This window comes from Anthonomus grandis, chromosome 3 (assembly GCF_022605725.1).
Source record: "Anthonomus grandis grandis chromosome 3, icAntGran1.3, whole genome shotgun sequence".
NCBI lineage: Eukaryota > Metazoa > Arthropoda > Insecta > Coleoptera > Curculionidae > Anthonomus > Anthonomus grandis.
The window spans coordinates 9,658,537-9,685,747 of NC_065548.1; the positions used below are offsets into that span (position 1 = coordinate 9,658,537).

A 27,211-nucleotide genomic window follows, 5' to 3' on the forward strand; every position below is an offset into this window, starting at 1 on the left:
ACTTTTCTGCAATTATAAGCCACAAATTAACAAAATTAGTGAAAGAGCGAATGTCAAATTAACGTAGGATAAATCGACTTATTTTGAACAACTCTAAAACTCAGTTAAAAAAATTAGAAATTACATTCCTGGTTATATAAGTAAGCTCGTCTAAATTTATGATTCTTCTTCTTCTTCTAGACAATCTTATTAGTAATTAGAACACAATAATAACCAAAAAATGCTGTAATTAATACTCGAAAACAATGTATATTTAAGACATTTTATCATATAAAAAATTTTATCAAACCGTCTGACCTAATTTTTCGTCTATATCAAACACTAATTTATAAAGAAATTTAAGTTACAAACCCAAAGGTTTCGGGCGCTTCAATAGTTCAACTGATATAAAGAAAATGAAACATTCAAATTTTAAACAACGACAACACATACAGATTAACATTTATAAGAAAAAACGTCACATATTCATCCTAAAATCAACGATATAATACAACATTAAAATTTTTTTTTAAACTATATAATTCCCATTCCAATTTAGCTCTACCATTTTAATCTCTTATTGGTTTTCGTTCAAATATTTTTGTTTCAGTTGCCTCCTTAGGATTTTTCCGGCGGAATTCTTGGGTATTTCCTTGACTAATTCAATGCCCCCATCTAATTTCTTGTACTTGGCTACTTTTTCCGCAACAAAATCGTAGATTTCCTCTGGCTTCAATTCCCCTTTAGGGATAATATAAGCCCTTGGCACTTCGCCGCTGATATCATGGGGAATACCTATTACGGCAGCATCACTGACTTTTGGATGACTTCTTAATATTTCCTCTAATTCAGCTGGTGGAACCTGGAAAATACATTTTTTTTGATGGGGTTTTGAACACTGCTTGCCTGAGGGCTTACCTGGAAACCTCTAACTTTAATAAGCTCTTTCACACGATCGGTAATAAACAATAAACCGTTTTCGTCATAGTGCCCTAAATCGCCTGTTTTTAACCATGATCCCAAAAATGCATTTTTGGTGGCCTCCGGATTATTGTGGTAACCAATCATTACTTGGGGACCCTAAAGAAAAAAGAACATTAACATTCGAAGTTCAATTCGCCAGCTAAATTCAACTTAATTTTTTTTTCACTTACTTTAACTAAAATTTCTCCATTTTCATTTGGTCCCAATGGGGTGCCGGTCTGGTCATCAGGTTTCACAATTTTTACTTCGGTATTCGCAATTACATTACCCACCGAACCATTCGATGCCTCCTTATAAAGTTGTCTTAATCTTTTTGATGTGGTTGATACTACCGGTGATGTTTCTGTTAATCCATAGCCTAGAAAAAGTGCCTGTTAGTTGTTTTAAATTAATAGAATCAATCTTATATTTTCCAAGGGCACATGTACACACTATGCAAGATGATCTAAAACTCCTAGAAACATTTATTTACACTGTATTTATTTTCTATTAATTTCGATTTAAAACCTTCGGGTCTTGGGTACGACCGAGATGATTGCTGAATGCCAGAGAACAGTCGTTACAATTATTAAAATAAATTATTAAAATTTTCCATTAGAATAAATGCAAAAACAATTTTAACAATTACTCTGCACACATTTATTTCTTAAATAATTTAATATAATCAAATCAAATAATTGGTTCAAGTATTCACTGATTCCTTTATACAGTACTGAACTTAGCATTTGTGTTGTATTACACAGATAAATTCACACATGACATGCTGGATAGATAAAATTTCTCTTTGTCTTATATCATCGTTTCCTTTTTTTTATTATTGTTCGAATCTCCTGAAAATTGTGTTATTTCCGATCCAATTCGTACAATTAAACAAGGGCGATTCGATAAGTACTCATCCTACAATATATATCCTGGACGCAGGTTAAAAATAAACGAAGAATTATTATAAAACGTGTGTTTTCATACGTTATTGAATAAACTGCAATAGAAAAGAACAATTTTAGAAAGATACCGGGAATACTAAACGACGTTAAACAACTACTGTGAAGAGATATTGTGTATAACCGATAGAAATACATCCACTTAAATGTATTTTGACCTATTGTATTAAAATTAATTAATATTGGCAAAAAACTAAGAATGAAAAAAAATACGTAAGTCGAAAAATGTGCCGCATTATTCAATACTACAAATGTGAACTTGTAGAGAGAAATATTGCATAACAATAACACACACAGGCGCCCTGTGACATCGAGATCGAGATAAAGACAAAATTCTTATTCAATAATTATTCTACTCCTATTTTTTATACCCTGTTGTACCTTATTCCCTATCTTAAAGATTGTTTAAAGATTATTATATAGCTGAAAGATTGTTCATATGAAGCAATTTTATGCAACAAAATATGGATAACTTGCTAAGCACCCAAATCGTGTCTGAATTCTATAGTCCATTTCAAATAGGTAGATAGTAATAGGTAGTGGTACACATTTTTTTTCTTAAAAATATGAAGGTCTATAACTTAATTAATATTTTAACTCAGCTCGTTTACCTTAAATCTGCCAATACAAAATTGGTGATTTTCGTCACGTTATTCTTTATGTGCTTTTGAAGTATGTTCGCCATTGCGCAAAAGATTGAAAAAAAAAGCTATTTGATTATGAAGCCGGCGACGAGCCCATTATTGACCCTAAGGTTAGTTTTAAGGTTTATGTTTATTACCAAATTATATATGTAACTATATTATCCTGACAATATTAACCCATTAACGCCCAAATTATTTTTTTTTTGAAAATCGTTGAAAAAATAGTCTTGCCATTTTATTTTGGATAATTTTTAGCCGAAAAAAAAATTAAAGAAATTTTTTTGTTTTTTCAAAAAAAGATGATCTATAAATAGATTGCTGGGCAAATAATTGATTTTTTTTTTTATAAAAAATATGTTTTTTATTACTGTAAAATTGTACAATATCTAATTTTTGCGGTGATATTTTACAAAACAAGTGGTGCAAAGCGTAATGTTACATTTTTTGCAGTAAGTAAGTGGGCGACTTTTACAAGAAGTGTATTGGCATCTTCTTTGATTGGTTCTCTTTTCCAAAAAATGCCCCTTTTCATCAAGTCTAACTTCATCAGGTACGCGTGATTTGGAGGTTGATGGTAAGCTCAGGGGTCTACCTTTCATAATACTTCATCCATGACCAAGCTTGAGGTAGGTTACTGCAATCTCGCGCCTAAAATCTTTAAAATTTATTGATTTCTTCCCATTGATTCTTCGGTAAAGCTGCAACGAATTTATTACTGCCATATCTATCATCCTTGTGAATAAACACCAGTACCACTTTTTGCCTCGGATGGCGATGCTATGCTTCTCCAAAAGCCAGTCTTGGTGATCCACTCCTCCCATGTATTTATTGTAGTTGTATATCAGTCTAGGTTGGGAAACTGGCATGCGAGCTTTTTCCTTCCTATTCCAGCGTGGAACTGAGGCTACTGGCTCTACGTGATCAAAATTAGTGGCCATTGAAACACACTTATTGTCATTCCATTTAACAATTAGTATTTCATTTTTGATGTCGAATCTAAAATCATATGATCCACGAGGCATTTTTTCCAATTCCTTGGTTGATTGTAATGGGCACTGGGCAGTCCGATTTTCCCTTATCATGCCAGTAGCTCTAAATTTAAATTCTTTTAGCTTGTGAAATAGCCTATGACTACTAAAAAAATTATTGAAGTAGACGGATTTTCCACAATTGATAGCATTTCTACAACTACCCTGGTACCCAAAGGCTCTTTTTGTTGATTTTCTTCTTTTCCAGCATAAAGTGAAAAAGAAAAGCAATATCCGTCTTCGCCACACATTGTCCATAGTTTATAGCCAAAACGGATTGGCTTGGCTCTAATGAATTGTTTTAACGAGTGCCGACCATAATACCTAACAATCATTTCATCAATTGACAGATTTCCTTGAAAAATTCCGAATTTTTTAAAATTATTATTAACTTTTTCAAATAATGGTCGTATTTTAAAATATTTATCATTTGTGTTGTCTTTAGCTTTAGTATTGTCGACAAAATGAATACATGATTTTATTTCCCAGTAGGCATTTCTACTCATAGCATTTTTCATGATTGATTGGCCCAAATCGTCTTCATCGGACCAGTAATCTCTTTCAGAGGGTAAAGTATGATAGACACTAAATATCAAAAAACCAATAAAAATCCTTATATCATCTTTTGATATTGTAAATCCATGTCGATTCTTTTGGGTAACTGCATAGTTAGTAGTTTGTTCCCTTATCATGCTGTAAATTTCATCATCGAAAAAGTGTTCAAATATGTTTACCGCAGAGGAGTCTTTCAATGTAGCTTTCATATCATTCTCAGCTTGTAAAAAATCCTGTTCGGCTGTTTAAAGATAATATTGAGGGTCAGTTTTGATCCATTTAGTTTCAAGTTTTTGTGGTTTTTCAATTTTTGCTTTTTTTTTCTCAGGGACTAGACGTGCCAATGGTAAGTTATCTTCTTTCTCGCTTTCGTCATCTTCATTTGTCTGTATTTCTACATAACCAGCAATATCTTCTAAGATAGGGATTCCAGTTTCTTCATCGTTAAATACTTCCTTATCGGTTAGCTCATCAACATCGGGTGGCAACGCTAGTATTTGCTCTGAGTACAGGTACTGCCCTGCATCTTCTAGATTTTTAAATAAATTAGGTTTGCTCATTTTTATATCTGAAATAAAAAAAAATCTTACAGAAAAACATTTTTTTATATCTAATATTAGTTATAAGTATTTTTTAGAAATTAAATTTAAAAAAATCTCTGTTTATCCCAGCGATCTATTTATAGATCACCATAAAAATCAGTGTTATAAAAAGTAAAAAAAATAGAAACATGCAACAATAACCATTTAGCTACATTTATTAAACCCCTCCTAATAGAAATATAATACATAATTTAACTTACCTTAACAATTTTTAAAGCTATCTCAAAGTATAATAGTCGATGCACTTTATAAAAAAAATGTCTCCAACGAAGGTCCAATAAAATAAACACTTTCGGTCGTACAATGAAGTAAGGCACTAAATAGGACCGATTTACAATCAAAGTAACGATATTGGTGGTAGGCGCGGCTTAAAATTCACCAGACACATTTTGAACACTTGTTTGATGTTGTGATCTATAAATAGATGGATAAACTAATGGGTTAAAGATATAATTTTAAAATATTGTACAGACTTGCAAATTAAATTAAGTGATCAGTCTAGAAATGAAAAAGACATTGACGCCTTAGAATTATTTGAAGAAATCATATTAATTTTACCCTTTTTAGAAAGTAGAAAAAGTCTTATGGAAGTTTTGAACTATATTTTTAAATATGATTTGCTGTATACTGTTCCCAACCTTACAGTGGCTCTTAGAATTCTCTTGACTTTGCCCATATCAGTTGCAAGTGGTGAAAGATCATTTTCAAAACTGAAACTAATAAAAAATTATTTAAGGTCTTCAATTATTTTAATTGAATCGGAATTATGCAACAGAACTAATTTCGAAAAAATTATAAAAGATTTTGCCTCTATGAAGGCCAGACAAGTTAGATATTCCATGGAAAAATTGCCTACTTAGTGATTTTCATTTAGTTTTTTAGTTTATAATTTTTTTATGGTTATAATATCTTTCTTGGCACGAATATCAGGCCGCGGCAAAACTTTTTTATACAAAATCTTATTGTAGAATTAGCTTTTTCATTTGTTCACTTTATTTAGGTTTTTATTTATTTTTTATTTATGTTTAAATAAAATTTATACATTTTTTGCAGGCCTGTTTTATTAAGATTGCACAATACCTAATATTGTTGAATTATTTAATTGATCAATTTCGTTTAGTGCTTTGATTTCCTTTTTTTAAGTGTATCTATTAGTAAAACACGTATTTTTACAGCCCCCTCTTCCGTTCAAAAATAAAAAAATTTTGAACAGAAGAGAGGCGGCTAAAGATATGATATTTTGCACTCAGACTCAGTGGCATAAGCCCCTGGATCGGCTCTGTTTATGGTAGCCGTTTAAGAGTTCGATGATGTTGAAACTGGTTAAAAGTAATTTTTTAGGGATGCAATCGAAGGAAAAGAGTAACCGTACATGGCTTCCAAGCGCTTTTTGACTTTACTGCGTAATTTCTATTCGAAAAACAAAAATCGAAGCAACGACCGATATTATTTTGTTTTAGAATCAAGAACAGGAACTCATCAGTAACACAACTCTTATATGCTAGAGTAACATTAATTGTTTGAGTCTTAGAAGAATTCAGGGACAAATTGTTAGCCACGCCACAAACCAAGACTTTAGCCTCTTAAAAGTGTCTGACATTTTCCTCTCAATAATCATATAAAATAAATAAAATGTGATATCATCCGCAAAGAGGATTAATACTACACAAAGTACGGCATTCACTAAGTCATTGATATTGATTTCTGACCACCATGTGACACATATTGCAAACCTATCGGTAAATTCAAAAAAGTAGTCCATTTTTCTCAAAGAGACCTCTTAATAATAAAAATTCAGGAATTGGAGGGACACAAAGTCAATGGTCTCAGATCGGTAAATAATCTAAGGAAGATTAAATGAAGGGAACACTATCTGTATGAAAATCACAGAGTTTTAGTTTCTGCGTAAGAATAGATGGACCCCGTCATATAAATCTGAATTATACTCAAAATCGTCAAGAATATGGGTGGCATTTGTAATAAAAGTGGAAGACCCACCATGTTGCAATTTTGAGAGTAGCTCTCTACGATCATGTACTATTACACGATAGCAAATTTTCTTTGTAATAATGGGGCTATTGTGTGGTGAGGTTAAGTAGTTATCGATCTGCCCTCCTACCAGTCTTATGATATTTATGATAAAGATGGAGACATAACAATGAATGAAATATGTTAAAAGTTTAGTCGGCATTATATTTTTTTTAATTTTCTTTAATCGGTCTTTTACCTTGAGACATATAAACGTGATTTCCTGCTTTCTGTAAAAATTGTTCTTCGTCTAATTTTCCTAAAGGAGCAGCCCCGCTCATAATCGATCTGAGGCTCTTCAAATATTCTTTCTTCACTTCCGGGTGATGCGTTAAAAATAAAACTGAAAACAAATAAAAATATATTTATTAAATATACACACATAAATATTAATTTAGCTTACCTAATGGTGGGGCAGAAAATATCAATGTAATAGGGTGTTCTTTTAAAGTGTTCACGAACGTCTCTGGAGTAAATCGGGGTAAAGTAAGTACTTTAGCTCCATTGGTCATTACGTTCAAGGTGGTGATTGTAAAACCGTATATGTGAAACATCGGGAGGACTCCGGGGGTGATTTCTTGAAAATTTCCTGAAAATTCAGTAATAATCTTCAGACACCTTTCAAACTTGAGAGAGCAATGTAAAAAACTCGGAATAAGCAAGAAGAATCTTTATGGTATCTCTCAAAGATTTTTTTGCAATGTATGTACTACTGCCGAGATTCCAAGGGTATCAACAACTCTATTTGCGAGTATTTTTCCTCTGTTTATTCTCAGGAACAAGTAGATAATTCGATTTAATAGAACTAAAGAGAAGGTAGCTCCTTCTCTTCAGTTTTCTTTGGAAAGAAGTTTTTAGTTCCATAAAAGTTCTGCAAAAAATAAACTGAGTGCGACATCTGACGAGATACCCATTTTTTTCGAAAAGAAATGCATTTATGTGTCTAGACCTAGAGATCAGATCACTCAAATTACTGCTTAACCTCGAAAGCAAAAAACTTCTATGGATTTTTAGAAATTCAATCAATCCTGAACGGTTTAGTCTCATAGGGTTACGTCAACTGATTCGGGTATGGAAAGAGGCTTTCAGGTTGATTTGGTATTTACGGATTTTTCTAAAGCCTCTGACAGGGTTACTCATGGGCTATTTTACAAGAAAATACTTAGCTTAATACTTTCAAGTTGTGGTTTTCTTTTAATGTTATATATGTTTCTGTTACTGAAAGATATACAACAAGTAAAGACGAGTGGTTTCATATCTAAAGTTAATAAAATCATATCTGGAGTGCTCCAGGGCTCTTACTGTGTTATTGTATTAAATTTGATTAGGAGATTAAGACACAGTAAAGACTTAATGTTTGCAGATGATGTATAGTTTTTTTATATCTGTATGGTATGAATTTGAATGTAAGGAAGTTTTCATTTACAAGATAAATAATTTCTGTTCACTTTGTATATGCGACAGTTAACATACCATTCAATGTAAAATCTGAGATTTCTGATCTAGGGTTAGATTCGAAAGTTACATTCTCCAACCACATTGATCAAATTACATATGAGGGTACTTGGCTTTATTCATAAAGTTTTAATTGACATGTGCTTGATATTGTCATTTTGCATTGATTGTTCGCTGCAATTGGCTTTGGTTATAGCTTAAGGATTCCCTCTAGAAATAGACAATTCAACAATTGCTTTATCTCTTATTAGAACTTTCTCTCTCTCTCTCTCAACTAGTTTGTAGGGCCTTGGGTAAAATAAATAAACAAATTACATCTAAATATTAATTAAAAAAAAACAGTAAATTATTGTCGGGCTTACCATGCGCTTTTTCTATAAAATCAACCTCGTGTTCAGACAACTGACACAAGTTGGATACGATGTTTCGGTGTGATAATTCTACTCCTTTGGGTAGCCCGGTGGTTCCACTGGAATAAGGAAGTATTGCGATATCATCTGGACTCGGTGGATCTAGATCGGGAATATCTATTATAGTGTTTGTTAGTTCGGTGAAGTCTATCGCGCCTTGTGGTAGTGATTGGTCGGACTGTAAGGAAAATATCTTATTAGACTATTTTTGAAAATTAGGCCAGGATTTAGGTAAAAAAATTATTACAAAGTTCTGCAGAACTGAATATTCCCCTATTCCTGTAGAAGTTAATAAATAGTAGAAGTTGTGAAATATCTGTCAACATTTTAGGAACATTTGGAACAATCTGATAAATATAAAAAACCAAATCTGATGTTGATGACGATTTTCATTATCATATATTCCTTTTTACACGATAGAAATTTAAAATTGAATATACGACGTTTTTTCTTTGAGAGATTATCACCTTTTTTTATCTAATGGGGACTACATTTAAATAATCAATTCAGTCCATCATTTTTAAGAATAAAAATGAATTCCTATATAAATATTTTTTATCCATCTCCCTCTTCCTCACAGACGTTTTCAGGTACCCGAAATAGTTGTTTTTAGTAAAGAAACCCATCAGCTTTCACATGAACTTAAACTAGTTATATGAGTTTTCAAAATATTCAGATTTTTCCAAAGCCTTTGGCAGTAAGACTACTCAACACCCTTGCGGTTATAGGAACCAGTTAAGATACTTTATTTGTCACGAAGATTTCTGCGAAGAAAAAGGTCATATGCTAACAGTGAAGCCAACAACCAATTCCACTACAGCTGAATATCAATAGAAACCCGGAAAATTTTGACACTGCTTATGTTAGTAGTTAAATCATATAGCTCCTTCATTAAGAAACTCATCCTGGATACCTTTCATTATTTAGAAGCAGTCTGTCCGAATCAAACCAGCATTGTGACAACCTCTGTGCAGCTACAGACGCTATCAGTGAAGGCCACAATAAGTCAGCAAAGACAAACGCTTTCATCAGCAAACAAAGTGTATTTTGAACTCAAATTAATGCTAAATCATTTATATAATTCGAAAAAAGTGTGGTTCCCAAAACTGCTCCAATACTGTTTTCTTGTCACACCATACAGCTGATGCACACACTGATGCCGTCCGTCGACGTAAATTGCACTCGAATACTATTCTACTATAGAATCTGTCACATTTAAGCATTTCTCCAGCAGAATTTCATAGTGTACACAGTCAAAGGCCTTACTTAAATCACAAAACGTACTGCTGGCAGTGAAAGCTGTCGAATTTACATTAAATCAGATCATTGGTATCTCGTATGTAATTGCGAATTTCTGGAAGAGCCGCACATAGACTGATGTCCTTCTATGTATGATCGCACTAACCGAATTCGAATGTGGTAAAATCCGTCATATTTAAGCATCTCTTCAACAGAATTCAATGCTGTACACAGTCAAAGGTCTTACTTAAATCACAAAGTAACATTGCTGGCAGTGAGAGCTGTCCATTAAATTTTAAATCAAATCACTGGAATTTTCAATGGAAATGCGAAAATGCTTTCAAAATTTCAATTTTCAATGGAAATGCTTTCGCCTCTATCACATTTACTCTATTTTCGTTATTTATTCTTCATAGTACCTTACGTTTTTTATATGTCACTTATCAGGACAACTCTTCATGCTCAAAAAAATTCCAAGACTTATTTGATATTGCATTATTAAAGCTGAAAAGCTGCCTACATTGTTTTAAACCTGAGAAACCTGCCTCTATAATCAGATATAGTAGAATCAATGACTCTTGACTGCAAGATGTCTACTGCTGTACCAAAGAAAAACTATTATCTAGACATACATTAAACCTAATTAGCTCGGCTGCATAAACCAACTATAGCTACATGATTCTTCTGATTCTGTGCAAAGTGCACATTAATATTCCCGGCGACCACTGTACTCTTGTCTGGGTGCCATTGGTCATAATTGCAATAGACTAATTGTCCTTGGCATGGCAGAATCCTTAATCGAAGGGTGGACTAAGGTGGTAGTCGCAAGATATTGGATTATTGATGAGTTTGTAAAGAAAATTCGAACGGAGCTGTTTCACAGACTGCACTCCACGTAATAAAATTGTCATATGCAATATCTTGGAGTGGGAAAGAATATTTGAAAAGCAGAGATCTGGTAAAGTTTCTCTGAAATCTTCCAAACCTTTCTATATTAAAGACATAAGCTGAAGACCACATAACGCTACAAAAATGCATGTTGAACCTCTAATATCAGTTATTTTATGCTGATACGAGAGGTTTAGAGTTTAGATTTCTATTAACTTGCTACACCCTGTCTTACAGGTGAGTAATGAAGTAAGTGTGACTAAGGGGATCATTACACATGAAGAATCTCATGTGATTACACTTGGAGACATTCAAGTTAAGATAGTTCGTCACAGCAAGTGACAAAACGATCCAAGTCTCACTGCAAGCTCGTGTCTGTAGTAACTGCACTGAAGAATTTCAGGTCATCGCATTCAGTAAGCAAGAACTTTCTTCAGAATAGCCAACAGCATCATTGGTGAAGAATGAGATGAGTACAGGACCAATGTGGGAACCTTGTGGAACACCAAATTGACTCTTGTCACACTAGAGGCCACTCCCTTAATAGAAACAAACTTGGTGCGATCGATGACAGCTTCCTCAAGAGAAGAGCATGGTTGACGCGATCAAAGGTCTTTGATAGGTCTGTGTAGAGAGAGACAACCTGGTAGTTCTTCTCCAATTAATCAATGAGGAAGTTTTGATAGACAGCCAGGTTAGATGTAGTTGAACGTCCTTGATTTAGGGCGATGGGATGTTTATAAGTATTAAACAAATTCTGTAAGTATTGAGTCCTTTACCTTTGATATAATGGAAAGAAGACAAATTCTCCTGTAGTTTGCTACATTAAACCCGATTGAAACACTGGAAAGAGTTACATTTAAATTTCAAGGTGTTTTTGAATCTTTTTCTTAGTAAAAAGATGAGTGAAGAGGCTGCTGGCATAAGGCCTAATGAAGATCTCATGCATAGCACTTAATAAGGAGAATAAGTCCGAGTAGTATTTTTTTAAAATGCTTTGAAAAAGACTTAACAATGAACTGAGAGTCACATAATCGGATGTCACTTAAGAGAGTTTATGTAAATCCAAAATTACTTAATATTAGTTTGAAATTGTGTATTCTATATTCAAAAGGAATTGATCCTAAGACAGGTCAATATAATATCTGGATCTCTGCGTAGTTTTGAGTAAATCAGATAATCATCGGCTGAACCGCAGATATTTTGTATTTGCGATAGTCGATATTTGTCTGTGTTAGAAGCTATACCATTTTGGATATGACCTTCTTGGGTACATAGTGTTCTATTCTTTTAGTGAATATGTCATAGAAGATACTTTCGTAAGATACTTTCGAGAGTACTTCCACTACTACTCTCTGTTGTTCAGAAATGGCCAATCAGTACTTAATTCAATCAAATCTGACATATATCAGATCTCTATGATCAGATATATCAGGATCAATCACTTCAGATGTCTACTTCACTGGTAAGGAAGATATTAAGGTTCTCAGCAAAATGTTAGATTAACAGCCCCTGCAACCACTATATTCTTGTCTGGGCTCTTTTGATAAAGCTACTAAATAGCCAAGATTTTTTTTTGTTTTGGTAAAGAAACTTATTAGAAATTCACTTTTCTAATTATGCCACCAAAATCCTTACAAAATTTTTCAAAATATTTAGATTTTTGTAGAGCCTTTGACTGTTTCAATATTTTTTCAATGCATTGAAAAACTATTACTAATTACTCCGAAACGGAAAGTCATATGAGATTATCGAATCGATAGAATTCATACATAAGTTTTCAAAATATTTGGATTATTGTGAATAGATATGACACAATAATAAATGAGTTTTCAGAATATTTCAGATTTGTCAACTTGCTGATAAAACTATTATTTGGAACCCAATTAGCAAAACTACCCCAACATAAATTGCCCTAAATTATACAAATCGTCTGACGACCCTCAAACACTTCCTTAGAAAATACTTTTAAGTAGAACTGTTTACTTTTAAGTTATGTCTGCTAATGAATACAAGTCTTCATATTGGAAGCTCTTGGATGATAAAATTGCCTTTAATTCAATAAGTTTTTGGCATGCAAGGATCATTTTTATACGAAATTATTATAAAGTAAATGTTCTTTCTTATTACATGAAAATATTTTCAAAAAGAGCCACAAAATGTGTGGTAAACTCTTTATCCCTAGACCACACTCTACAATTATTATATTAATGAGAGGAATATTCAAACATTAGTAGTACGTGTATGATTAAATTAATAATAAATAATTAAGTACAGTTTAAAGTAGTGTTTCAGATACATCCATATCTCCAATTCAAGCTAATTTTTTATTCAAAACAATTTACAGTACAGATAAACCACTTTAGGTTGATGTCAATTAACACATACAACGGATCTGTTATCAGGCTTGACGATTGTTAAAAAATTGTACTTAATATTTGGGCAAATATCAAAGTTCATTGAAATGTAAAATTTTTAATTACATTTCATACAGGCTTTAAAAAAAATCAAAGGTTATAACTGTTTAGTATTATATATTATGTACATGAAATGTTTGTATATAGCAGCATAAATCGAGTAAAAAATAACATACTTTTATCAGTATTTATGTTATTTATACCTTTGCTTATTAAAGTAAACAAAATCATTATTGTTAAATATTTAAAAAATAATGGTGTTGCAGGCAGATGTCTTATGAAAGAAAAATGTTGAGTTTGTAGCGGTCGGATACAAAAATATTTTAAATATATAAATGTTGCTAGTGCGGGCATTCTGTCCTTATCAGACAATAATGAAAATATTTTTTTTTGATAAATGAAATTGTGCAACCGGTGTTATTGTAGGTATAAACGTTTTAACTTATTGACAATAAAAACAAAATACACACACCCAAATCGGTTTTATTTACCAAATATTAAACTAAACAATTATTTTTGTATTTTGATAGTACATATTTACAAGGGCAGATAGGAGTGACGAGTTTTATTTTATTTTATATTCAATTTTATAATATTTATATAAGTTAAGTTGCGATTTGGTATTTCTTGTAATATAGGAGGAGCTTTTTTGAATAACAAATTATTACTAGATTTAAGGTATAATCAACAAGACCGGCATTACTCATTACCAGGTTAATTCCAGTTGATTTAGCAATCCGATGTGATATTTCATCTCTGTCTGACACATTATTTACGTAGTGATTTTATTTTCCTCTAAGTTTTTTCCAGGCACTCAAGATATTTTCGTATAATTTGAAAAAACGAGACAAAAAAAAGTTTCTTTATCTTTTTCTAACACAATACATTTCAGCACTAAGTTTGTGCATCTTAAGGACTAATGAAGGATGATTTAAGGTCAGGAAAATAATCTACAGTTTTTTGGTTCAAAGTTTAAGAACTTATAAAATACTAGTATTCCTAGGGAAGAGCTTTTAAATAAAATTCATACAACACTGTTAGATGTAAGACAATTGTATTGTTTTTAAATTTACAAAAGTTGCACAGATGTCAACATTTCCATTACTAAATTTGATAATGCATTTATGATTCTTATTGGCTATGTGCAAAATTTTTGTTTTAACGAGGAAATAGAAAACCTTAAAAGGTCAAGTTTAGTTTCAAAACCTTTTAGAAAACTTGCAGTTGTTATTGATGCAACTGGATTGCTCAGAGTGGGCGGTCGCCTAATCTATTCTGGGCTTACTTTCGAATAAAAACATCTAATTTTGTTACCCAGTAAGCATCGTTTAACTGACTTAATAATTGAAAAGTTTCACATAAAATACTTACACCCTGGGTTGCAAACTATGCAATGTTTGTTAGTTCAAAAATTTTGGATAATTTCTTCGAAAAATGCTATTCGTCGAAATTTGTCAAAATGTTATCGTTGTTTTCGGGCAAATCTAAAGGCAATTCAGCCAATTATGGGTAATCTTCCTTATTATAGGATCAACCAGGTTAAGGCATTTTTATGTATAGGTGTGGATATGGCTGGTAGTTTTCCTATAACTATTTCCAGGACCCGAGGTGCCAAAGTCCTAAAGGCTTATTTTTGTATTTTTATATGTTTTACTACTAAAGCTGTTCATTTAGAACCTGTTTCTGATCTCAGCAGTGATGCTTTTTTGGCAGCTTTAAAACGTTTTGTGGCAAGACGAGGTCAGTCACACATTTATTTAGTGGTTGTGGTACCAATTTTGTTGGTTCTCACAAACAAATATTATCTTATTTTGAATTAGCTGCTCAACAGGAGCACATTAAATGGACTTTTAACCCTCCTTCATCTCCTCATTTTGGAGGATTGTGGGAAACAGGAGTCAAGTCAGTAAAGGGACATTTTATTAGAATTGTGGGAGAGCAAATATTAACATATGAAAAATTCTATACCATTTTAGTTCAGATAGAATCGGTTTTAAATTCCCGTCCGTTGTGTTCTATCAGTTCAGATCCAAATGACTTAATCGTATTGGCTCCCGGGCATTTCTTAACGCTGTCTCCATTATCTTCTATTTCCGATTCTAGTTCCAGATGTCACCAATTTAAAAGTTTCTAGACTCGACAGATGGCAATTGTTGCAAAGAATGCACCAAGACTTTTGGAATCGGTGGCATACCGAGTACCTACATTCCTTGCAACAAAGGCAAAAGTGGTATAAGGAAACTAATTTTCAAGCTAAAGAGATCAGTGGTAATTAAAATTGAACTTTTTCCTCCTCTAAAATGGCTTATTGGTCGTATTATTACACTTCATCCTGCTGCAGATGGTGTAAATAGAGTGGCTACGGTGCGTACAGCCAATGAAGTATATAAGCGACCATTGGTAAAATTGTGCCCCTTACCAAACCAGTAGTTCTCTTAGTGTTAAAAATATTTTTAATAGTCATTAGTTTTCTTTCTTTTTGAATCAATTTTTTCTTTTTCTTTGCATAGTAAAATACTTTGCATTTTAGTGGGCGGTTATGATCAATACTTTATAGTATGGAGAATTATTTTTGTTGGGATTAATATCAGTAAAATTAATCTATAATTGATTATTGCAAGGAATGAATAAAGTAACTTTAATATATCATTGCACCTGGTATCTTTGCGCGTTAGTAAAAAAAGATGGCCTATGCGACATGCGCTATGAATTTTGGATTGCAATAAGCGGCAGTATCTCTCTCGTTTTGTTCGTTGAAAGTACCATCATCTTTTCGGGTACCGCAAAAACCTCAATTCTACGAACTCAAAATTAGTTTAAACAGAGGCGCCTCAAATTCATGAGAACATATTAACCAAAAAATGGTGAATAATCGACTATAATAAATGAGATAAAACTGTGGACTGTATAAAAAGAGAAATTTTGATATTATTCACCATTGAGCGGCGAAACAAAGGGGCCTTAACGACTTACCCGTAAGGATCTAGTTGCTGGATCTTCGTGCACTTTATAGTTCTCATGAATTTGAGGCGCCTCTGTTTACACTAATTTTGAGTTTGTAGAATTAAGGTTTTTGCGGTACCCGAAAGGATGATGGTACTTTCAACGAACAAAACGAGAGAGATATTGCCGCTTATTGCAATCCAAAATTCTTCGCGCATAGCGCATGCAGAGTGCACACTCAAAAAATATGAGAAGCAAGTTCGCATATCTAGAAGACTTATCGAGAAAGTACGACAGAATATTTTACTTCTTAACGTTAAAAAACGACGAGTAAAAACATTTATGAAAATTAGGAAAGTGACTTAAAACAGGATATTATGAGAGTGCAAGAAACGTGTTTAATGATTTTATAGAGTTAAGAAGAAGCGTAACAAGAATTCCTATTTGTTTTAATTGTTTAATTTATATACTATTCTTTATCGGTCGCCTAGACCCGAAGGTGCGACAAGGATGGAGCGAGCGGCGGACGCGTATTTCGAAAAGCGTCCTCATTTGGTCCCCCTTGTGGAGACGAAATCGAGACGCATTTTCTGTCTCAAAATCAGCGTAAACCCGTACCCAACTCGTCACCTGGAAGAGTCAACCTAAAGACGGGTTTTTGGTAAAATTCATATGCAATTTTAATGGTGAATCCGTCTTTATTTCGACTCTTGTACGATGTTGGTTGTGAGATTCTCATTATTCAGTTTTTTTTTTTTAAAGAACGGGGTCGAGATAACTCATTTCGGAGGGATAACATTTCATTAGTTCGAATTTGATATTATTATGGACAATTTCATAGTCTTGGGAACGTTCATTCAGAATGCTAAAAAAGTTTGAGAGCATAATATAATGGTATCAAATTTGACTTTAGAACTGACAAAATTTGACTTTAGAAATGACGTATTTTATAGGCTAGGAGGCTAATTACAGTTTAAATATTGGCGCGACTTTTAAATCGAAATAAATAAATACGAAATAAAGTGTAAATTTAGTAGTCTTATGCCATTGCGTTTAGTGTGTTATAACTGTGTTATTTTTGGATATTGAGTGTTTTAAAAAGAACGATACAAAAAAAAATAAAAATAAAAATAAAAACGATACAATTTTTTAAATTAGACATAACAAAAAATTACATTTCAATAAAAAGCCATTAAAATTAATTATAGTAAATTTTCAGTGTAAAAAAAATAAATTTTTATTTTACCGATAGCACCAGTTGATTTGACTGATTAGCAGCAATCATTTTTTGTCAATGTTGTAATTGATTTTTGCTAGTTATTCCATTTTTATAAACCTAACTTTAAAGGTTACATTTACGCACTGTCCATGATATCGTGTAGCCATTTCACAATAAGGCTTGAGGTGTGATAGAGCGCATATTTTTCTCTTAATATGATCCACTAGAGTTGAGTAGAGCGTTAATAAGTGGTGAAATTACAATTTGTAATAAGTTTAGATACCTACAACCATTTAAATGGCCCTCCTATCACCTAAATAAATGTAAGTATTACCTATTTTTTCATACTCAGTTATTAGCTTTGACAACTTGCTAATTTATTACACTCTTTCTTCAAAATTACCTATAAATCTATTTGGTTTTTGATATTTCTTTTTCTGATTTGATTTCCTTCATAAATTCAAATTCAGAGAGAGCCAAAGTTAATAAAACTTCTGCTATTAAAAGTCAATTTTTTACTAAACAGGATATATACTTAAGGTCATACCTTAGGATTAACTTCATATAGAACCACTGTCAAATATCTTAAGAACCTCGACCATCGATAGAGGATGTTTCTTTTTTAATATTGCCACAAAATTCAGGTACATGTTTGTAGATGAAATTAAGCAAAAAAAGTTACTATAGACATAGGTCTTAAACGTATAAGATATTTGAAAGTGGACGATAGATAGAAAGAAAACATTGTTTTTTTTTAAACGACACTTTTAGTAGAGGCTTTCAAATATATTATAATTAAAATTAGTTATTGTATTTCAGTGTATTTTTAATATAAAAAGTTACACATATTAAAAGTCAAACTAGAAAAAAAAATAGAGGTCTATCTTTCTCTAACACATTATTAATATCATAAGTTTCTCTCTGCCGTATTCAGAAACAAAGTTTAAGTGATTTTATTTTTCCTATGCCAGGGATTTTTTCAGGTTCATTTCTTCAGGCAAAAAAAGATATATCTATCTTTGTTTAATAACTTATTCCAGCACAAAGTTTGTTCCGTGCATCTAATAACTTATGGAATGTGGAAGAAACGTATTTAATGATTTCATAGATTTAAAAAAACCTAAGAAGAAGCGTAACTAAAATTCATATTTATGTTTTAATATTTAACTTATATCTATCCTTTATCGCGACCTCTCGGGGAACACGTTGAAAGTTGACGAGTGTTCACACTCGCCGCTACGAGGCCAATTACAATTTGAATATTGGCGCGAATTTTAAATCGAAATAAATAATAGGAAATAAATAAAGTATAAATCTAATAGTCTTATGTCATTGCGTTTCGTGTGTAATACTTGTGCTATTTTTGTATTCCGAATGTTTTAAAGTAAACGAACCATAAAAACGTCATTAAAATAAACTATAGTTAATTTTCAAGCTAATTATCATTAATTTTCAAAACTACCTAAAAATCTATTTCGTTTTTAATGTTACTTTTGATGATTTGGTTTCCTTAGTATCATTAAAGATTTAACCCTGGAGTGCTACACTTATTTTTACAGCGTAATATGCTACAATGGGGTACAGTTCTACCCCAAATAAAAAAAGGCCTAAAGGAAAATATCTGTGCATATATGTAAGTAAAACAAAAACAAACGTTTAAAAAGCATTTAAAACATTTATTTATTTTTACAAAAATTTGTTTTATTTTTTATTCTGCACAAGTGGGGCATATTTTCTTTTGGTGCTGTAAACAAATAAATTTTTTGCATACGTTGCAACTAACCCTAGATTTTCAATCGTCGCTTCCTAAACAAAATGCACATCGACCTACAGTAGGCTCTGGTTTTGTTGATGCTTCCACTACATCTTTTTTTTTTTAGTACATTGCAAATAGTTTGCCGGAGTTCGCGCCTCAAAGTTGGAGTTTCCAAACGACGTTCCATTTGAGGTTTTATTAGATCAAGTGCTAGTTTTTTCAAGAAAGCTCTTCTCTTGGTTACAATTTCTTTTTCTCTTAAAAGGATCATCGAGTACCCCACAATATTTAACAAATTATAAAATAGACATAAGGGCCAACGACGAGTCTTTCTGTTAGTTGAATATGTGTGACACAATTGTTCCAAGGTATCTATCTACTCCCCCCTTGGTTGAATTATAAAATTTAATTATTTCCGGAATATATTGAAAGTTGCTCATCTCCTTTTTCGTGCATTGTGGATAGCATTAAAACAATTTTTTTTTTATTCTTCGGTGGACAAAAAGATAAAAGTGTTAATTCGTCACTATAGCAAAACATTGCTGTATTTATTTCTCTAACTTTAAGGTCCATAAAAAATCCTGGAATTTCTTTTTTGTTCTTCCATAATGTACCAACAATAATAGTAAGCTTTTTATCTAAAAGCATTTTTGCTGTATCTATAGAGGTGAACCAATTGTCCATAGTCAAATTTCTATTCGTTCCTTGAAAGGAAGAGGTAAGTTCGTCGCAATAGTACTGGGCATCACAACACAACAGGAACATCCCGTGGTGTGGAGTCCTTACCTACATAAACTTCAGCATCAAGTACAAAAGCTGTTTTAGTATCACAGCACATCACAAGCTTAAGACCATATTTGTTTCGTTTTGAAGGAATGTACATTTTGAATGGACATCGTCCTCGAAATCCAACCAATTGTTCGTCGCTTCTGGCATTGTGGCTCGAAATATTGGTATAACACTATCTTTATCAAAAAGTTCGTTGGTATTTACACCATTTATTTTCATATCTCCTGCATAATAAAATAAACCAAAGATGGCTTGAATTTCAATATTGTCGGTGTTTTTAGTAAATGAAGAAGCCGTCGAGACAGCTGTGTTAGGATCTTCGGCCTGATTATTGAGTTTCTTTTCTCCATAATTTATTCTTTCAAGTTCTATTTCTTTGTTAGTTTATTCTGTAATTTGAATTAAATTTTCCATGTTAAAACATAACTTCCAAGCTTCTAGCCCTGACTGTAGATTCCTTAACTCGTTTTTGTTTCCAGGTAAATGTAGAACAAGATTTCTTTTTGGTGTACGACGAACTGATTTTCCTTTCACTCCTGACCACTTATACTGATTTTTTCCTTGTAGTTGAGTAGGAACCTGTAAAATTTTAACTTTGGTTTTATACGTGCGTTTTAACTGAGCCATCGTCATCGGATTCATCTTCAAAATCATAGCAAACTGAAGTGGATGGAATGGCCTCGACATTTTCCGAGGTCTCGTTTTCCTCTGGATCGGCTCTAAAATCAGGAATAATTAGGTCTGCCTCGTCGCTATCACTCGGAGAGTCGTCTAACTCAGAATCATAGAGGATACGATGTATTTCGTCGATATCATTCGGATTTGTCAAATAGAAACACTTTTGTTGAGAAGTCATTTTGTGTCTTCTAAAAAGAAAATAAATATAACTAATTAAAATATATATTTTACAATTTTATTTTATTAATTTCAGTAACTTATCAAAAGTATATACTTACATGCAAACGCAAAAAACTATAATAATTTGCTACGGTAACTAGCAGGGGTACACCTGTACCCCTGCTACTAAATATTTCAAGAATAAGAAAAGCACTGCGCGACACTAATACCACACATGAACTGACTGCTCATAGAAAGAACCTACTTAAAAGGCCACGCCTGCAGCGCTACCTATTTTTAATAGGTCGCACTTTGAAACTGGGGTACAACTGTACGCCAAATAGCATTCCAGGGTTAAATGGGTTAATTGAGAAAAAATTGATCTCTGCTATCAAAAGTCAATTTTTAACTAATAATGCGTATTGTTATCTTCTTAGGATAAACTTGGTATACAACCAGTAACTGTCCAATATTTCAAGAAACTGGACCATCTATAAAGGGTGTTTGTTTTTAAATATTACGACAAAATTCAGGATCGTAATTTGCAGATGAAATTAAGCAAAAAACTTACCATCGCCATATGTCTGTTTCTATCTTATATGAGTTGAATAGAAGTCCATATTTTGTAGGAGAATGTGTATATAAAGATTACAAAATGGGGAAGTCTTTATCTCCAAGAAAAATGCATGTAGGTCACTTAGGTAAATGTATTATGCATTTCGGCTGTGTAAACAGCCATATATAACAGCCATGGCTGTTTACACAGCCGAAATGCATAATACATTTACCTAAGTGACCTACATGCATTTTTCTTGGAGATAAAGACTTCCCCATTTTGTAATCTTTATATGAGTTATTTTTTTTAATTCTTTGGATGATACTTCCACTTACTTCTGATATTATGTCTTGAAAAAATCTCATTATTTTTTGCATTTTTCTCGAGTTATTCTTGACCGCTCATTATAAAGATTTGCTCACTATTCTTGGTTGGTATTCTCCTAGTTGTATACTGTTGACTAACAAATAACTTTATGACTTTAAATCTTTACTCATACAGGGTCTTATGTAAATAAAAGATTTTTGAGAGTGAGTTGCACGTTAAGCCTATTATTCAAGACTGAATAAAAAAACTTAATATCTTAAAATAAAGTAAAATTTCGAATATAGTAAACAATCTGCATATACAAAAATGTTATGAAATAAAACTTCGTTTTACAGTACTTGCAAGGTATAGCCCTCGAATAAAATGACGTGACATGATTTGTTCTAGATATAAAAAATTATAAATGTTTGCTTACAAGTGTAATCTCCTTGGACTTTCACAAGCCGTTTGACATACTTGCCAATAATATTTTGTAGCAGAAAAACTTTTCATTTCTAAGTTTTAAAATATATTCAACGATAAACTGCAATTTTAATTGATATTTTTACCTTAGTCCTTGCACAAATAATTGGTATTTTCCCCGGAAGACTTGCAACAGCCTTTTCCGCATTTGCATATACTTCTTGACACGTGATGATGATCTTAGCCTGGGAGTCTTTAAGCTGTCTAGAGATTTCATCTAAAATATTAAATGCACCTCATAAACATTGTATATATTAAGAGATATTATACTTACTAACCGGGTGTGTATAATGAATTTACAGTTGAAGCCACAATTCCGGCTTCCAAACACGCCAATGTAGCAACGGGAAATTCGGGACAGTTTGGAAAATAAATTAGGGCCACGTCTCCCTTTTTTAATCCCAATTTTTTTCGAAGGGCCTTACTTAAATTTCTGCTGGCTTTTCTCACTTCACCGAAGGTTAGTTTTCTATGGGTTAAAGCGCATTCCTAAAAAGAATAGCAAATATTAAATTATTTTTTGAATTAAAATTACCCTAATAGAATCCTATAAAAGCGACCCGTGAAACATTTAAGCAATAATATGTTTTTTAAAGGAAAATTTTATTATTTAATAACAAGATCATTATTAAACCTTTCCATACATTTTTTATAACCGTATCTAGTTGATCATTTATGCATATTTAGGTGGAGCGCATACATACATTAAATTCATTTTAATTATGTGGTAATACTAGTATCGCTAAAATCACTAGGATTATATTTCTATGTTTTATTTATTAATAACTGACCTTAAACATATTTTTAGTCTTAGCTTTTGAAATGCAAATAAATCAGTACATATAAGATTTTTTAAACCATATATAAGTTACATATAAAGTTTTTGCTTTGTCACGATAACAAAACTTTTAAACTGAAAAGATAAATGCAGATTGCAGTTCTTTATATGTATTGCCATATGCTATTTTTAACTTATACTGGAGTTAATGTTTTTTTTTAAACATTTTCTCCACAGCATGCATGTGAAGATAAAAAGACCCCAATTAAGCGTTGAAAACAATGGGAATGTTTATAATGAATGTGCACTCGTGTGTAACTAAGTAGCGATTATTATATCATTGATTAATATTTTTAAAAGCACTATAAACTAGATAGAATTAATATAAATTTATTAGATTAAATTTGTAAAATGTTTATGCTTTCACCATTTCGTTAAGAATTCACATATTTTCTGAATAGGAAATTATGTAACAATTAATAAATAGCAAATTTAATATACCGGTAATTTAAAAAAGTGCATGTGAATAATGAATAAAACTAGGTACCTATATAATGATATAAATATGTGCTTGATAACATGCCATTTATAAAACATCAAGGCTAATACTATTATGTATAAATATACACAGAAATAAGAACATGTTAGAGTTGTATATAAGTATAAGAAATATTCTGCATAACCTTTTTTTTGTCAAATCGTGAACAATAATATATAAATCGTTCAAGTATGGAAATTATATAAAACTATTGTAAGGCACATTATTTATGCCATATTGACGTCAAAAAAAACATACTTGGAAATTAACCTTTGCCCATATAATTTTAATTGCATTAAATTACCGTAAAAAAATGAGCATATACAAGTGTGTTATAAATTTGACATAGGCATACATTAACATGTTATCCAACATCCGATATAAATAATTGTATAATAAGTCCGTTTTTTTCGTCAAATTTTTATCTTATTAACCGAAGATGAATAACAAATTATTATCTATTGGAGGTTATGGAACGTCTTTACTTTCCAGAATTCAACTGAACTCTCGAGTACGAGACAGTACGAGAGTAAAATGGATAAAAAAATCATTCCCTTCATACCCCCTGTAAAATGGGTTATAAGTACTTATTCTACATAATAATATGGTCAAACTATTCAAGACCTTTCCTTGGCGAGAAGTGATAGTTATGTTATGCCGAAACCAGGAAAAAGCGACTACACAAACCCTAAATCATACCGATAACCATTTTTCTGTTAAGGACGATAAAGAGACTGATCGGTTAAAGAATATGCCTACCAGACAGGCAAATCCACCCTACACTCTTGGAACTATTTTTAATATAGTCCGGCACCTTGATCACCAACTTTGACATGGTTAAATAGTCTCCATAATCTGTGCCCCTGCCTCAAGGGTCTACTTGATTTCCAAATCTTATGGAGACCTTAGAAGTTATCAGTTTACAATAGGAGAGAATTTGGATAAATTGAAAAATTGGAACTGCGGGGTGTAAGTCAATTAAAAACAACCTTAATATATTTGAAATAGTTCGCCAATCAATCACGAGTAGATTGTATGCTTGAATCCAGGCTGGAGGAAGTTATTTCGAGTATTCATTGTAAATTGAGCAACTTTACATGTGTACTGTTTGATAGTAAAATGTTGGTACTGTACGCAATTTTGTTCACCCTATATCTTCGAAACAATTTAACACTTACTTAACACTCTATAATTGCTCCCAATAATTTATATAATTTGGATATTGAATTTATACTTTTTTTTTTTAAACCGGACATATATTATATTAAATTAAATAAAGTTAGTAAGAAAATCAAATAAGTCTCTAAGCATCTAAGGAGGTATAGAGTCTAGTCCCTCCCACTGCTGTACTGTCTTTTAATGCATCCTCTCTCCGAACCTCATTAATTACTACTTTACTGATCGTTGGGTAATATATCACTTTGACAACTATTGTTCCATTAGTAGCTGCTCGAAAAAGTTGACTGTAGGTTTCCCGTACTACTGTCTCAAATTGTTTAACCATGATGTTCTCCTTCTTCCTAGAATACGCTTGCCTTGCATTTTTCCCTCTATAATAAGATGCAAGGTATCATATTTCTCCAGGTGTCTTATGGGATGATCAAAATATTCTAATTTGCGTCGTTTGATGGTTGACTTCGATTAAGAACTATGTTGTTACTAATCCTGTCGCTGGATAGGTACACCCACATCTCGAATGATTCTAGATATTTGATCATAATGAATATTGTGTCGCCGTACAAGAAAACTGGAAAAGAACTCATTTGCAAATTCAGTGTTAAGTCGTTACTATACTAGCTTTATCTATTTTCGTTTTGATTATACAGTAGGGTTCCCTTACCCCTTACCGAGATATACTTAACCGCATCAACTCTCTCCAGCTTTCTGTCATTGATCATGATATATCTTCCCCAATAGTAGGGTTGTTTGCTAAAAATAAATTATTTTATTTTTATGGTAGGGGAAACTGGGTAACAGTGAGACCTGGCGGAACAGTAAGACATTCGAAATTGCTCCGGTTCTTTGTCCAGTCACTACTTGTGTATCTTAGCTACATTGACAGTTACCGATTTCCTATCCGTTTGATTTTCATCCGTGTTTGAATTAAATTCTGTCGCGTTCACGTGCCTTTCGTGTGCAAAAAGTAAATATCAACAGGTAAGTTGAGACTTTTTTGTAAAATTAAGTTGAATATTTAGCAGTTTGTTAGCATTACCATAAAGTTATGTGTAGGTTAGCTAACAGAATAAGGCAGTTTAATAGAACAAAAGAAATTAAGTTAGGGTTACGATGTTTTGTTTAGCTTTAGCGACAATGAGTAACAGTGAAACATGTCTCATTGTTACCCAGATATTATTAAAAAATATAGAACTCGCTTCTTTTTTTTATAATTTTATAAAAAGTGTTCAGAATGCCGAGGAATCCACCAAGGAAAACAAACTATGAAACATTTTCCGAGGGAACTATGAAAAGGGCAGTTGAAGCTGTGCTTAGCGGACGTAGCACTAGATCTGTTGCAAAACAAGAAAATTTAAGCTTCCAGACCTTATCTGGGTAAAAAAAGTTGTTTTAATCATACCAAATACATACAATATCTATTTTTAGATGCGCGAAAGAGAAAATCCAGTCAGGATGAATTGATTCGGTATACACCTAATTATGCAGTAAATAAAGTACTTAATACCGAGCAAAAAGAAATGCTGGCTGATTATATTATTAAATGCTCTCAGATGTTTTATGGGCTCCCTCTTCGTGATTGGCGTAAATTGGCTTATGAGCTAGCATTCATAAACCATTTTAAGATGCCTCTGAAATGGTCCGTTAATAAAATGGCAGGAGAGGAGTGGATGAGAAATTTCATAAAAAGAAATCCAAATGTTTCTTTAAGAACTCCAGAAGGATGTAGTCTGTTACGGGCCACATTTTTTAATAGGCATAACGTTAATATGTTTGAAAGATTAGAATTGAATGAAAGATTTAACGATGGGACGCGTATTTTTAATCTTGATAAACCAGCTACAGTGACTGTTCTAGAAATATTTATCAACTCCAAAATCGGCTAAAGTTTTAGCCAAAAAAGGAGCAAAATAAGTCAATAAAGTTACATGTGGAGAAAAGGGCGTTCTTGTAACAACATGTGCAAAAGTGCTGCAGGAAATCAACTCCCTTCTGCTACGGTTTTTCCACGGGTTTACTTCAAAGAACACATGATTGTTGGTGCTCCGCCTGGTACTTTAGGTCTGGCGTCTCCGTCTGGTTGGATGAATGCCGACTTGTTTTTAAAAGTAATGAAGCACTTTATTAAGCACACCTCTAGTTCGAAAGAAAATCCAAGTCTTTTACTTTTTGACAATCATGAGAGTCATCAATCTTGCTAAGGAAAATTGCGTCACTATTGTGACATTTTCACCACACTCGACCAATAAGATGGATCCTTTAGACGTTGGCATTTTTAAGCCTTTCAGTATTGCTTATAATGCTGCTATAGATAGCTGGCTGTTGCATCATCCTGGAAAGCCAGTTACCATTTATCAAATTACAGGTTGTGTGGGAGAAGCATATCAAAAAGCAAATGACTAATATTTGTATTACCTCTGCTTTTAAATATTGACTTTTTGCCATGCTCAGTCACTGATAGACCTCAACTAGAACTGGGTAATCAAACTCCTCCTCGGAAACTAATTGATGATCAAACTAAACTAAACGCAAATAAATATATAACCCCGGAAGAAATTCCCAGTTTCCTAAAGCTGAGCCGAGAAAAGAGACATCCAAAGGTAGACGAAAGGGAAAAAGCATGATACCCACCGATACTCCCAAAAGAAGAAAGACAGGCT

At 32.5% G+C, this 27,211-nt stretch overlaps 1 protein-coding gene and 1 long non-coding RNA gene across 2 annotated transcripts in view; both read right to left on the bottom strand.

The window, feature by feature from the left end:
- Positions 1-229: 229 nt before the first annotated feature.
- LOC126733774 (uncharacterized) overlaps positions 230-27,211 on the bottom strand; it is a 33,295-nt gene continuing 6,313 nt past the window's right edge. The window contains exons 2-9 of the mRNA XM_050437169.1: positions 22,338-22,548; positions 22,146-22,276; positions 8,579-8,804; positions 7,165-7,350; positions 6,961-7,104; positions 1,134-1,321; positions 898-1,059; positions 230-841 (exon numbers count right to left, since the gene is read on the bottom strand). Coding sequence (XP_050293126.1) covers positions 557-841; positions 898-1,059; positions 1,134-1,321; positions 6,961-7,104; positions 7,165-7,350; positions 8,579-8,804; positions 22,146-22,276; positions 22,338-22,548 — 1,533 coding nt within the window. The 3' untranslated portion in view covers positions 230-556. The remainder of the gene's footprint in view (positions 842-897; positions 1,060-1,133; positions 1,322-6,960; positions 7,105-7,164; positions 7,351-8,578; positions 8,805-22,145; positions 22,277-22,337; positions 22,549-27,211) is intronic.
- LOC126733776 (uncharacterized) lies at positions 18,988-20,965 on the bottom strand. Its single transcript, XR_007659862.1, has 2 exons — positions 20,834-20,965; positions 18,988-20,743 (listed from the first exon to the last, which is right to left on the bottom strand). It is a non-coding gene; the product is annotated as an uncharacterized LOC126733776 (long non-coding RNA).